Below are 13,596 nucleotides of genomic sequence, written 5' to 3'. Positions count from 1 at the left end.
AAAGATATATCCATGTTTCTGTCCTCTGTATATATCCAATCCTACAACTCTAACCTCATAGGAATAGCTCTGCTGACACTGATGAGCTAACTTCACTTGCTGTGAGTGAGCTCTGCAAGTTTGTGTGATGTATGCGCATGTATGCGCAACAAAAATGAATGCAAAGGGAGGATAAAATATTGCAGATTCAAACAGCCAGATTCTACACCCCCTGTGCAGAGGCTTAAGTGGATCCATAAGGGAAAAGCCAGAAGTGATTTAGGTAGGTGATTTTGTGTAGGTCTGATTTGTAAACACTAATGATTGCAACTGTTAACTTAAGACAAAATTTTCAAAGATTTCCATTTGGAACTATGAGTTCACACCATTTCATTTCAGTAAATAAAATTAACTTTGAGATAGAAAAGGCAGCAAACCACAATAAGCTTATTTTTCTTTTATTTACATTCCCCTCTAATATACTTTTTTATTTAGTGTGGTAAAAGGCGAAGTTAATACAGATGCCAAGTTTCAGACAAGTGTGAAATTTCAAGGCTTATTAGGTTATTAATCTTCTGAAATAAGGACTTATATTTATAAAAGAAGTGCTGACACAACCTGAACTCCGAGCAGTGGTAATGCCACCACAACAGCACAGTTCATATGCAGTGTGAACAGCCCAGATTACCTTATCCTAATAAAGCGAAAGATTTAAAACAGAGGAAATTATTTCAAAGAATCATATTTCTAGTGCTGTCATGTTTGCAGTCACATTTGGGTTTAAATGATGGGAAAACATGAATCTATTTATATATTCTCAAGTTACACCCATAAAACAGGATCTTGGAGAAATTCTCACAAACAGGGTTTGCAGGAATACAACAGAATTTTGTGTAGGTAGGTGCGTGTGCCTAGATGGATTATGTATGAAATCAACATGTAAAGCTCCATAATGCTGAAAATAATAAATTGTTGTGAATGTGTAAGGGTGGAAAGTGCATTTTACATGGATTATCTGCCCTAGTTCCTGTTCTTATTTTTGGAAAGCAATCAGCTCTTCGTGAGAACTCAGCACCACGCTGAGCCACCCTGGGGCTTTTCATGGCCCAGCCCTTCACTTTGCATTATCATCTGTTAGCAGCCACATCCTGTGCAGACTGATTCATTGCAGCCAAGAAAGGCAGAGACAACAGGAGACCCTCTGAATCCTGAGGTCTGAAATCACTATAACATACTTCTTTCACTGTACTATATAAAATAAAGCTATCTTTTCAAAGGAATTTCCAGCCATTTTTGTTACTGACTATTCCAAATAAAAGCTTATTTTAAGATAATGTGTTATTTTAACTCGAGATCTTTGCAAATTGCCTTTACTTTAAAACTTTCATATGCCTGATTTGGAAGACCATATATTCATCCCAATTTAATTCAAACATAAAATGGACTAATTTTGACTACTTTTGCTTAATAGCTATGGTCACATGCAGACAAAAATCAGGTACAGATGATCCGGTTTATACATATTTATTCACTGATGAATATGAACTACATTATTATTTTCAACTATGGTAATATTTTTGTTGTCTATGAAGCTGAAGCTCATGGGGTCAGAGATAATACAGTATGTTGTATTTTTAAACTCTCAAATGCGTTACTTTTGAAATGGTATGATTTCCTGATGTCTGACTATTGAACACAAATACATTACAAGTCAATTGACAAATCCAAGTTACTGTTACAGTCTTTCTGTTCCTTTCATTACGCTGTATTTCTGTAATATCTTAATATCTCACAGCACTTTTAAGCATGAATTTAAATGTAAGAGCAACTAAGAGATTCTTGCTTTACACGTAGATTAAGAGACTTCAGGGATAAAATGACCAGCACTTAGTGGCTGGGCTGGATGTACCACTCATCAGTCTTCAACTTCCAGCTTTTTCAGCATTAACTCCTGTATGTTAAAACTAAATTACATAGTTTGATGTATTTCTTTTGAAGTTGCAGTGTACAGCTGAGGCTTTGTACAGAATTTTTTCAAACTGTCCCCTACCATGATTACAGCAATAGCAGGACATAAGCAAACATTGTATATAAGCAAGTTATATGACAGTGGCAGAAATACAGTTGCTGAACCATATAGAAATAGTTTGCTGATACCAGTGCTGCCATAGGACACCATGAGGGATGTGTATTGATGTGGCAATAGGAGATCTGTCAAAAAGAATCAGTGTGGGCTCAGTCCATGAATCCCATTTGTCTCCAGTGTAACATGACTGATTACAGCTGAATTACAGTGACTTTAAATGTACAAGTCAATTTTCTAAGCTAATTAAAATCAGGGAGGCTGGTATTTCTAAGGTTAGTACAATTCAGGTCTTATACGAAATACAGTAGAATCAAGAAAAATGAAATATAGGTCTCTGATTCAAATAGAAACTCAATAGCTGGAGTTCAAGGGAAACAGTGTTACTAATAATCTGTAGATTGCCATTTTACTGTATCACTTATAACAGGAACCAAATAGGAATAAACTGTGTTTTCAGAGACATTGATACAATGATCACAAAGAATCAAAAATCTCTTTGAGAAACAAGATCGACCCGCAGAAGCACCTCAGGTAGGCAGCTAAAAACATACATTATGGATACATAAGTTCAGTATTACCATTTAAAACTGTAGAGACCTTACACTGATGGCCTACAGGCTGTTGAAGGCATCTTAGAGATCATCACGTAACTGGTGTCAAAAAAAGAGCAGGAGCCCATGCCTACAACAGCATCCAATAATTATAAGACCAGCGGAGTTCAGCTTATGTTAGAAACAAGAAGATATTTTTAGAAAATCTCCCTCTTACAGGTCATCTTTGTCCATGTTAAGCCAGCTTTACAAAAAGACTGGTTTTAGCTAACCAAGTCACTGCAGCAGAGGTGCACACTCTTTCCTGACCCTCTTCACTCATGAACTCATGCTTGTGACACCCAACTCAATAATGTTCCAATATAAAAACCTGTTAAAGCTTTCAGGGCAAATGACATTGGAATGGGAAAGGGATGAAAATGTTAGGCTCCAAAGGAAATTATTCTTATTTATCATTCATAAAGTGGTAACAGAAGAGAAGCAGTTATAGGGTTGGTGGTACCTCTGGACTGTGTGTGGTGTCTGAGGTATCAGGCTTCACACCTTTACCTTGCCTGACCTAAATTCTACCATGCTGCTATTTTTAGAAAAGACCTTGAAGTGCAGCAGCTTGTGTGCCAGCCAGGAGCCCTCAGCGTGTTTAACAAGGCTCAACACCCCTGCTAACCTTCTCCTTTGTCAGTGGACCTGGAGATTAATGTGGCGATTAGGTAGCTTGCTTAAATGAGGTATTGTTTCATTTCAGCAATAGGAAAACTACAGTGCATAAAACAATAAAGATTTTAAACCAATTAAGCAGCCTAAAAGCATATCTATTTCCCTTAGGGCTCAATGTGTCTTGAAAAGCTAGGAAAACGCAACAGTTTCAAATCCTCTCTCCCTCCACACACCCCACAGCCAACAACTGTACTTGACCTTCTCCTTTCTAACTATCCTGTCATCTTCAGCTCTTAATTCTGGTGGAGCAGCTGTGTAAATATAGCTGGAACTAAGAAATCATAATCTTCACAGCTCAGGGATTATCATCTCTTACCTTCCTGAGCTGTTTGCAAGCAGGTATTTAGTCTGGAAGCACTGTCTGGCCTTCCTGCTTGCTTTTTCTCCTCAGATTTTGGGTTTGCTTTTGAATAAAATCAGTATGTGAATACTCAATGACCGTGCCATTTGCCGGGCCCCGCAGCGAGGAGGCAGACTGCAGGCAGCATCCCCCAGCCACCTCACAGGTGCCTCAGATCACTCACAGCCAGCGCCAATAAAACAGGACACTGACAGGGAGAAAATACAAGTCCTTCATTTGCTGCTTGGGATTTTTTTCAGCTAGGTCTTTGAAACTGCATGGTTTTTTGCTTCTTTACAGCTGGTTTAAGACGACTGACTAATGCTTTAAAGAAGGGCAAGGTACCAGTTATGTATCACCCCTTTATTTTTTTCTCAGATAGGTAGGATGGCTGGGGGAGCCCATATGACAACCCCAGGCGTCACCCCGCTGTGAAGTCAGGCTGCGTTATTTCCCTTCAGTTCAAAAACACACGCACGAGTTTATCCACACAGCTCTGCAGTCTTGTACTGCTCCTAAAAATAATCACAGCCTGCAGAGCAGCGTGAGAGGGGCAGGCCTTCACATACCTATGTCAGTCAGGATTAAAAAAAAAAAAAAAAAAAGCTTTCCTCCTCCCTTATACTGAACAAACAGGAGACAATGCCCATTCACAGCCCCCTACACATCCCTTCCAGCAGCAACAAGAGTTATTTTGGCTCAGGGACACGAGGCTGTCGGCTGTCAGAGCAGGGCTCTAAGCTGTGACCCTCTCAAAATATGAGTCACCCAACAGCAAAGTGAAAACGCTGATCCAAAAAGCACTGATTCATGCCTAGATTTCTCTCTCAAAAGAAGTTAAAGGAAGATAGCATTATGAGTACACATTTGCTAGCCTTCATGCACTGCAGTCTGCACAGCTGAATCAAGATTGCATGTTAAGGTTGGTGCCCTATATATAGCGTATACAGATTGCCTACATTTTCCACACTCAGCCTTACCAAGTCCTTCTTTGAAGTATCAACACAGTATCTGAATCCTCCTCCAATGCCAAGAATGACACTCTCACAAAAAGTTTCAGCCAGACACTAATTAACACCCTGCTATCTGTAAACGAACGATCCAAGATGCAGATAACTCCCCCAAGAAGGCAAAGGTGCCTTCATGCAGACCTGCGGGGGTCCAGAAGGGCTTGCTAGCCCCCACCCGACCAGATGGCTTTCAGGTCCTCACTGCTCTGTGACCACCGGGTCCCAGGTAATAAATTCCTGCAGGACCGAAGTGCTGTGTAAAGGGGTACAGAAGCACCTCTCTAAATCAGGCTGGGAACCATGGACTGGCTGTGGGCACTGCTTTCCGCACATGAAGGATCAACCAGGATAGTATAAAACATTAAAATTTGAAGAAAGGTTTCACCTATCACCTGGCTGAAAATGAATATTTATATTTTTTTCAAATCTAAATGCACATTCAGCGCAACACAAAAGTGATGTCAAGAACTTGAAGGAGTCTCACCATCCTACAGTACTTTTTCTGTCATAAGCTAATACACAGCCACACAGCCAGAAAACAGAGACCAGATCCTGAAGGCTGGTTAACTTTAAACGATTGCAGAGGCACAAACAGCTGAGGCAATGCCATACCAACTTTTGTAAGCTAAGACAACAGTGATAAGGTTACAAGACCTTGTGGTTTGTTCGTTTTTAACAGTGCTGCACTGATTTAAATGCAATTCCATACCTCTTTAAAGTAGCAGCAGTTCAAGATAGTTAACTTACCTAGTGCCTTGAAGAACAGTGCCGTTTGTAGCCCATTTTAGCAAAAATTATTTTGAATTTTAAGTTGTGTAATTCCAGCACTGTAACAAAATTACACCTGCTTATTCAGCTCCTCTAAAGATTTTCTTACACATACCAGCATTTAGGCCAGAACTGTCACTTCATCATATGGAAGAGAGCGATCCCAGGCTGACAGAACTACGCCAGCAGAAACTCAACCAGCTAAGACAACAAATGCTCTACTGCAATCACCATTTGTTTATAGTTGAAGACTTTTGTCATAGTAATAGAAAACACAGTTTCAGAGGTACAGCTACATTTGTGTATTTTACTCAGAACAGTTACTGTAACATTCCAGCAAAACAGTTCTAGTACAGATACAGGTATAGCTTGAACGTAAAACTCATCCCCCCCCTTAGTTTTCTACTTCCAAGTCAGTATTAAACACCACAAGGTAACAACCATGACATTTTAGAAACACTACTCTCCACCTACTCTCACTTCTTCCTCCAGAGAGCTAGAGTACAGATCAGTCATGCCTTTGTAGTTAAAATCATTCACTGAAGTTTTTATACACAGAAGAGTTTAGGGAGACTGTCACTAGATAAACGCGAGCATGTTTAATATGCAGAACAAAATATCGTTGATTTTTTCAAGCAGGGTGCCTTTTCAACTATTGCCAAGAGAAGCCTCATGAATACTCGAAGCAATTACTACTTGGTATTGAACAGTTTGTTTACTGGGTGCAGAGGCAGCCTGTCATCTCACCTTCCTCACCCTAGTAGTACTGTGCACCCGGTAAGAAGGAAAACGTTAGCCAGAATATACCAGCTACACCCTAAATTCACAGGGCTCAGCATCACTAATACAGCTTTTTCTCAAGACTGACTGTTAGTAACCTACATTTTGATGTGCCAATATAACATTTTGTTATAGTTACATAAACAGAAATGAAAATATCCAGTTTGAGACATAGGTTTGGATATTCTTGTTCAAACTTAGCAATTTTGATTTGCAGGCTAAATGAAGTTTGTTTTGCCTATGTTTGGGTCCTGAAACTAATTAGAAGCTTCCCTATCTCTTGCCACATTCTACTCACTGCCGTAAAATCCAAGGAGAAAATTCACCCGAGGCTTAAGTACACGTGAATCCCTCAGACAGCTTCAGATATATGAGCCTGAAGATACTAAATTAAGTACCACCTGTGAGTACATGTGATAAATGCCCAACATCGCCTATTAAACATTGCACGTAACACAAAATAGGTTCAGCTATATAAAAGTTTTTTCAAATTATGCAATATCCATCACTTCAAAAAGGAGTCACTGCAGTTAATATTTCTTCTGTGAACATACAGACGTGCCATTGATTTAAAGTTTTTAATGAGATACCTGCAATTTATAACACAGTGACATTTATGAGTCTCACCACATTTATAAGACTTTGGTTTTCAACAGAAATAGCTCTCCTGTTACTAGAATCAATACGTGCACAGAGGTTGATGAGAACATAGTGCTGCAGTACAAGAAGTCAGACACCTTCTCTCTGCAGGCTTGTTTTGAATTGTTTATTAAGGTTTAAGAAGTCATCAACAGTTCTATAAATATAGACATTACTTGAGTAAGTGACTTACAATGTCACCAGTGCAGGTACATATATAACCAACATACAAAAGCTCCACTGGAAGCTACTTCAGTTTATTCAAAAAGGACCAAGATGTCATAAAAAAACCCAGCTGTCACTTTCAGTTATTGAAGACACTAAAGTGCATTTTTGGTTACCTCCTGGACAAACAGCTGCTGGTTAAAAAGTTTGATTATTTTTTTTGAACATATCTAAGTTACATTGACTGACATTCAGGTTTGTAGCTGTCATCCTCCTGATACATGGCAGCAGGTAAGAAAAACATATTACTTTCCTGGTTGAGTAAAAGGAGGAAATAGATTTTGCTCTTTTTTTTTTTTTTACTTTTTTTTTTATCCAGTATTTCCAACAAAAGTTTAAAGAGAATCTAACATTCTGATGAATTTTTACAGCACCACTAAGTTAATCTTAAAAATCCAGGCTCTGTTTTAGCCCTTTTAATTGCTAGCCAAGTATCTAAAGAGTCACTTGAAGCTCTGTACCAGTAAGAAAAACTACCCTCCCTTTTCCGTCAAGCACTATCCTGCCCAGTTAACACTGTTTGCACACTCTGTAAACAAGAACAGCTTAAAGCATAATTAAAGCAGAACACAGGCCCATCTTGAAAATCTTCTTCCCCCACTTCCCCCCCCCTCCCCCGCCCCCGGTAGTGTCAAATGTTTTGAGTGTATAAAGCATTATTACATTCCTAACCACAAAATACTTTAAGAGTCACAATAAAAAAAGCATACATTGAAAGTGACATAGCAATACCACTTTAATAAAATGGGGTACTTTGGGGAGATACAAGATGTGCTCTGCTAATTTTAACTCCATCTTTACTTCATTATAATTTTGTTTTATTGCCAGAAAACTCACCAGTAGCGCGAAGAACGCTGTACTGGTTAGAACCACAACAGCCAGAGTTGTTCTTTACAGCTCCTTTACTGCAATTGATTTACTTTTAACTTGATAGTAGGAGGACATAATACTCATAATTCAGAAATAAATTACTAATTTTGAGTAATAGTTTAAACCTGATTTGCACTGTATAATGATGAATGGCTACTTCTAAAAAATAAAAACCTTGCATACCAAAAACATGCTATATGTTGGGAAACCACTTTTCCATGCTCCAGCGTGTTGTTTACATTTTTTACTTGTCAAAGTCTTTCTTTTATCAGTTGAAGAATCCACAGCACTTAAATTTCAAGTATTCGAACTGAACATGATTCAATTTCAAAAAGTGCCAAATTAAAAAAAACCTACACATGTAGCCAAGCTTTCATAGAAAACCCCAAACAAGATAAAAACCAGCCTCTCTAAATAATGGGTTACTAGCTTCATACATGTTTTTAAAGCTGTATAATGTTCACCTAAACACTCCACTTACGAGCATTAGAAGTTTAAAAACACAGAACACCTTCAATGCAAATTGCTTGCAGAGGGCACCCTCAAACATGAATACAACACTAAGCAGAAACCCCTTATTTTATTTGGCTATTTAGACATCCATGTCACATATACCCACCCATCCATTTCCTGATAGTATTACATCACATATTAGGGCTTCTGAAATAATGCAGAGCCGTAAAACTCAGAAGAGACTAAATAAAAAAAAAAGTTCCATAACTGCACAGCCTTCCACACGGCAAGGTTATGCAACTGATTGTTTAACGTAACTAAGCTTAACGGCATCCAAACAAGCAGGCCTGGGTTTGGAAGCTGTTTCATGTCAAATTTTGACCATGTAACTACTCTAAAATAGAAAGGTCAAAATAGAACTCATCTCTTCTTTTTCTGCTGCCTCAACATTTTCCTTCGCTTAATTATCATATCATGTAGTTTCTCCAGTCCCTCTTTGAGTCCATCTCCAATGATTGCACAGGTAGGCTGCAAATGCCAGGGAGTCGAAGAACTCAGCTCGCTCATTGCTAACATTTTCTCAATTTCAGAAAGGGAGAGAGAGTTCCTCAAGTCCTGCTTGTTAGCAATGATAAGGACAGGCACTCCTTGATTCTCAGATATCCTAGTAATTTTGTGAAGTTCTGTTTTGGCCTCCTCCATTCTCTCAACATCGACAGAGTCCACCACAAACACAATGCCATCGGTGCACCTTGTGTACGACTTCCACAGCGGCCTTAGCTTCTCCTGGCCGCCCACATCCCAGAAGTGGAAAGTGACCGTTTTCGAGTTGCCCAGCGTCACTTTGATTTTCTCCGTATTAAATCCTTTAGTGGGGACAGTGTTGACGAACTCATTGAACTGCAGCCTGTAGAGCACGGTCGTCTTCCCAGCAGAGTCCAGTCCCAAGATGACGATGTGGAAACTCTGGAAAGAAGGCAGGCTGGAGAGGATCGGCGTCTGGTCCGAGAGTCCATTCCCCATTGCCAGAAGGGAAGGTGACAGCAGGCTGCCACGAGCAGAGGCCGGCTCCCACGGCTACGCTCGCCGCCGCGCTAGGCTCGGATCCTGCCAACGACACGAGCGGCGTTAGCCCACGGCCGAGCCCCCTCCGCCTCGCCCGGGGGTTTCGCGGCCACAGCGCACCGGCCAGCGCCGCCGCCCCAACTGCGGAGGCGGCCCGCGGGCAGCGCGACGCACAACGCCACACGTCCCCCGCCCCGACCCAGCGGGCTCTGCCGCCCCGCGGCGCGGCGCGGCGGCCGCTACCGACACTGCAGCTCGCCGGGCACCTGCGCCCCTCACCGCCACCGCGGCGGCCGCCGCCCCGCCAACCGCCGCCCGCCAACCGCCGCCCCTCGCCTACCGCTCGGCGCCGCCGGCCGTCACGTCCCTCAGCGCGGGGAGGCGACAGCAGCCCGCGACCCCATGCCCGCGCGCCGCGTCCGCCGCACGCGCCGCCGCCGCTACCGCCACCAGCGCTGCCGCCGCCGCTGCGACTCCCCCGCATCTGGCGGCGGGGGCGCCTCCCAGCCCGCGCCTAGCCCCGCGCGCCCCGCCCCGCGCCCCCCATTGGCCCCGCCGCGCGGCGGGGGCGGGGAGGAGGGCGGCCTCCGCCGCGCCTATTGGCCGGCGGCACCGGCCACTCATCGCAGAACCCGATTTTTACCGTCCGCAGCCGAACGCCCGGGGCCGAGCGCCGCCGGGGGCGAGGCCGCGGCCTCCGCAAGGGTGGGGGCGCGCCCCGCTCTCCGCCCACGCCCTGCCTGGGCGACCCCACCCTCCGGCCGCCCCCCCCCCCTCCGCCCCGCGCGGGGCGGAGTCGCTGCCTCACGCGGCCCCCTCGGGGAAAGCCGCCGCGCCCTCCGCCCACGGCGCGCGAGCCCGTTGCCCCACGGGCGGGCGGCGCCGGCAGCCTCTCGCCCCCTGCGGCGGCAGCGCCCCGCCGGCCTTCAGCGCCCCGCCCCGTCGCCGGAGGCGCGCGCGCTCATTGGATGTGGGCGCTGTCACTCTGGCCCCGCCTCTTCCGGGCCTGGCAGGCGGCGCGGCGGCGCCTCGCAGCGCACCTGCGCCGCTGCCGGGGCTGCGCGGCCCGCGGGGGGGCCGGCGGCGACGCCCTGCTCCGGCCGCCCTTTCCCGCTGAACGCTGCCCCCCGGGAAAGCCTCCCGGTGCGGGGCGGGGCGGCGAGGGGGCGTCGGTGGGGCCGCTCCGCTCGCCCGGCCGTTGCGTCATCCCGCCCCTACCACCGGCCGCTCCCGTAGGCGCCGCGCGCCCTCCCGTCGCCTAGCAACGCCCTTGACAGCGGCAGCTCGCGGGCCGCCTTCCCCCGGCGGCGGCCCTGCCCACGTGACCCGCCGCGCCCCGCCCCCCGCCGCGCTGAGGGCCGCCGCTATGGCGGGCCGGGCTTCGCCGTGGGGCCCCGGGAGCCGCTCTGGGGAGGCCCGGGCGCGGAGCACGGCCCCGGGAGGCGGCGGTGCCGCAGTGCGGTCGGTGCTGCTGTCGGAGCCTGGGTGGATTGCCGTACAGCTCCTCAGCTGGGGGCGTGACGCAGCACGTATCCCAGGCTCTAGGCCAGCGCCCCGCCTGAGCGGCTGTGGATAAAGCCCGCGGGCTGCCTTGCCCCCGCCGCCTGGGACGGCTGCAGGCACTGACAGGGGCGAAGCTGGGAGGGGAGTGCTGCGAGCGGGGTTTCTCGCATAAATCGGAGCGGGCCAAGGTCCGAGGCCTGGCCCTGTGTTCCTCCCGTGCGCTTCTTGCCTTTCTCTCCTCCCCATAAAACAGGAGACAAACAGTCCGGGAGGAGCTGAGGATAAATGAGTGGATGCAAGCATCCTGTTAGATGTGTGGTACGGAGAGATGGCGGCAGTACTGAGGTCTGAATGAACATAAATGTCACCTTGCTTAGTTACCGGGAAGGTTTCCCACGGCGCAAGGATATGTTAAGTAATTCTGCATTTTAATATCTAAGCCTGATTTGAGCAGTGAAGTCTTTCAAAGTCAGAACTAATTACTAGCGTCTGATAAGACATTTTTGTATGGTACTGTTCCCAGAGCATACAGGTTTTAGAGGAGGCCTGGAGGAGTATTTCGTCTTGGATATTCTTGCTGTCTCTCCATCGTTCTGTGCCTTCCCACTGCTCTCTTCACTTACTGTGTTTGCCACTAGTTTTCATAGAGCTGTGGCGATGTAAATAGCTACTTCTGTCTGTGTTCAATGTACACCAGCTCAGTGTAAAGTACCGATGGCACACAAAAGCATCAGATGTGCTGCCTTCAGAGCAGGGCATACGAGAAAAGTCTTCATCTATAACCCTTAGTTAGATAAAAATTAGACAAATCAAGCCTTTTGATAAAAGCATATATTTAACTGCTAACTAAAGCTGTTGTGCTACTGAAGTCTGCTGTTCCAAGTGTATGTTTTCTCTACTTTGTACTACAATTAGCCAAGTCTTTGACCAGCTAGGCTCCAGTAAAAGAGAAAAGGAGGCTTTTTCAATATTGACCTTGCATTTTTTCTAGATCAAATTTCTTGATGTGACTGATGAAAAAGGGATGAATTTTTAAGAATATTCTGGCAATCATATTTCTTTTTTTTTTCCCTTGAAAGGATTGTACTTCATATTTTAAACCACAAAGAACTATGATGTATAAAAGAGAAGTATTTTAATAGTAAAAGGACATTGTGTAGCAACAAAAATTCCCCAGTGTGCTGTAGGCAAGGTTTCATGTTATTAATGTGTTAAGATACCCATGGTAGTCCTACTAAAAATAGCAAAATTCTCATTTGCTTATATCTGAGATTAATGTTTCACTGCTTTCATCTTTGTTAGTTATTTACATCCTGATCTTGCAGATGAGTCTCTTTGGAGGAAGTGGCCTACATCTGTGGAAAAGTAGGGGTAAGTTACTACCCCTAAGGCCAACTAGTAAGGTTTCTGATTTGGCAGTATTTTACACTACTTTTGCATAGTATGAAGAACTGCACAGCATACAATGTAATAGAAAAGCATTTACAGTGGTGGTAAAAGTGGGCCTTAACCTTAATTATTTCATAGATGGTTTTCAGTAATTTAAAATTGGTGGAAACCAGATAGAAATACCTTGTTAGGGAATATTACTAGAGATAATAGATTTGTTCATAAGACTTGACAGGCTGAAATAAATCAAATTGACCTTTATCTCCACCTACAAAATTATGTATTCCCTATTTTAATGGCAAAAATAATCCTATTAGATATTACAGTCTTCTAAACGTTAATGTCTGATGGTTACCAAGATCTGTTCGCACTTCAACGCAGCTTTATAATAACATATTTTACAATTAATTCCATAAGGAAGGATATGGGCTAGCTCCTACTTTTATTAGAGGTATTTTAATTTTAAACATAAAATGGGGAAAGATTGCCTTTATCTCTTGCTCTGCTGAAAAGCAGTCAACACATAATAACAGATTTCGGTGCCCTTGAAAAGCAAGGGGTATAGAAGTGACGATTTTCTGGGGTATAGCATATCCAACACATTAGGTGGAGAAGGAATCTCATAGATCATGTGTTTCTTTGGAAGAAGAGTTTTATGACATCAGGGAGATCATTTTAAGATTAGAGAGAAATGAACATCTTCAGAAAAATGAGCATATCTGTATTTGTAAATACATACATGAGAATGATCCACACTGTCTAGAAAATGCTTGGAGAAGTAGATTCTTCTCTTTCCCTCCCTACAGTTAATTTATCTCATCCACCTGTTGTAACTTGCTATAAAGTGAATTATGAACTCTCTGGGGCAGGGACTATTTTTCATTGTAAGTCTTCTTAGTGTTTAGCACCTTGATCTTAATTAATGCCTGTAGGCATTTCTGCAAAACAGCTATTAAATAACAATCCAAGTTGAAGAACTCCTCCCATGTACTTCATGCTACTTTAGAAGTCAAACGTGCACACTGGGCAGGTGTTCCAGGTGTTATGAAGGGAGTAATGGTATCTAAATTAGTGGGAGTGTAAGAAAGCTGACACATTCAACCTCTGATAATTGAAGGTAAGGGTGAAGCAAGGCTTTGATTATCCTGCAGAAGCCTTGAATGAAGGAGATGTACAGCAAAAAGTATACTTACTTTCTTTTTAAGTATGTAGCTGGGGGCG

General features: G+C 44.2%; 1 protein-coding gene across 1 annotated transcript; it reads right to left on the bottom strand.

Annotated features, from left to right (window-relative positions):
- Positions 1-7,813: 7,813 nt before the first annotated feature.
- ARL4A (ARF like GTPase 4A) lies at positions 7,814-9,522 on the bottom strand. Its single transcript, XM_009486273.2, has one exon. The coding sequence runs from the start codon at positions 9,439-9,441 to the stop codon at positions 8,839-8,841; it is 603 nt and encodes a 200-aa protein (XP_009484548.1). The 5' UTR covers positions 9,442-9,522; the 3' UTR covers positions 7,814-8,838.
- Between the last annotated feature and the right edge of the window lie 4,074 nt (positions 9,523-13,596).

The sequence above is a fragment of the Pelecanus crispus genome, chromosome 2, assembly GCF_030463565.1.
Source record: "Pelecanus crispus isolate bPelCri1 chromosome 2, bPelCri1.pri, whole genome shotgun sequence".
Taxonomy (NCBI): Eukaryota; Metazoa; Chordata; class Aves; order Pelecaniformes; family Pelecanidae; genus Pelecanus; species Pelecanus crispus.
This window is presented reverse-complemented; position numbering and strand designations above follow the sequence as displayed.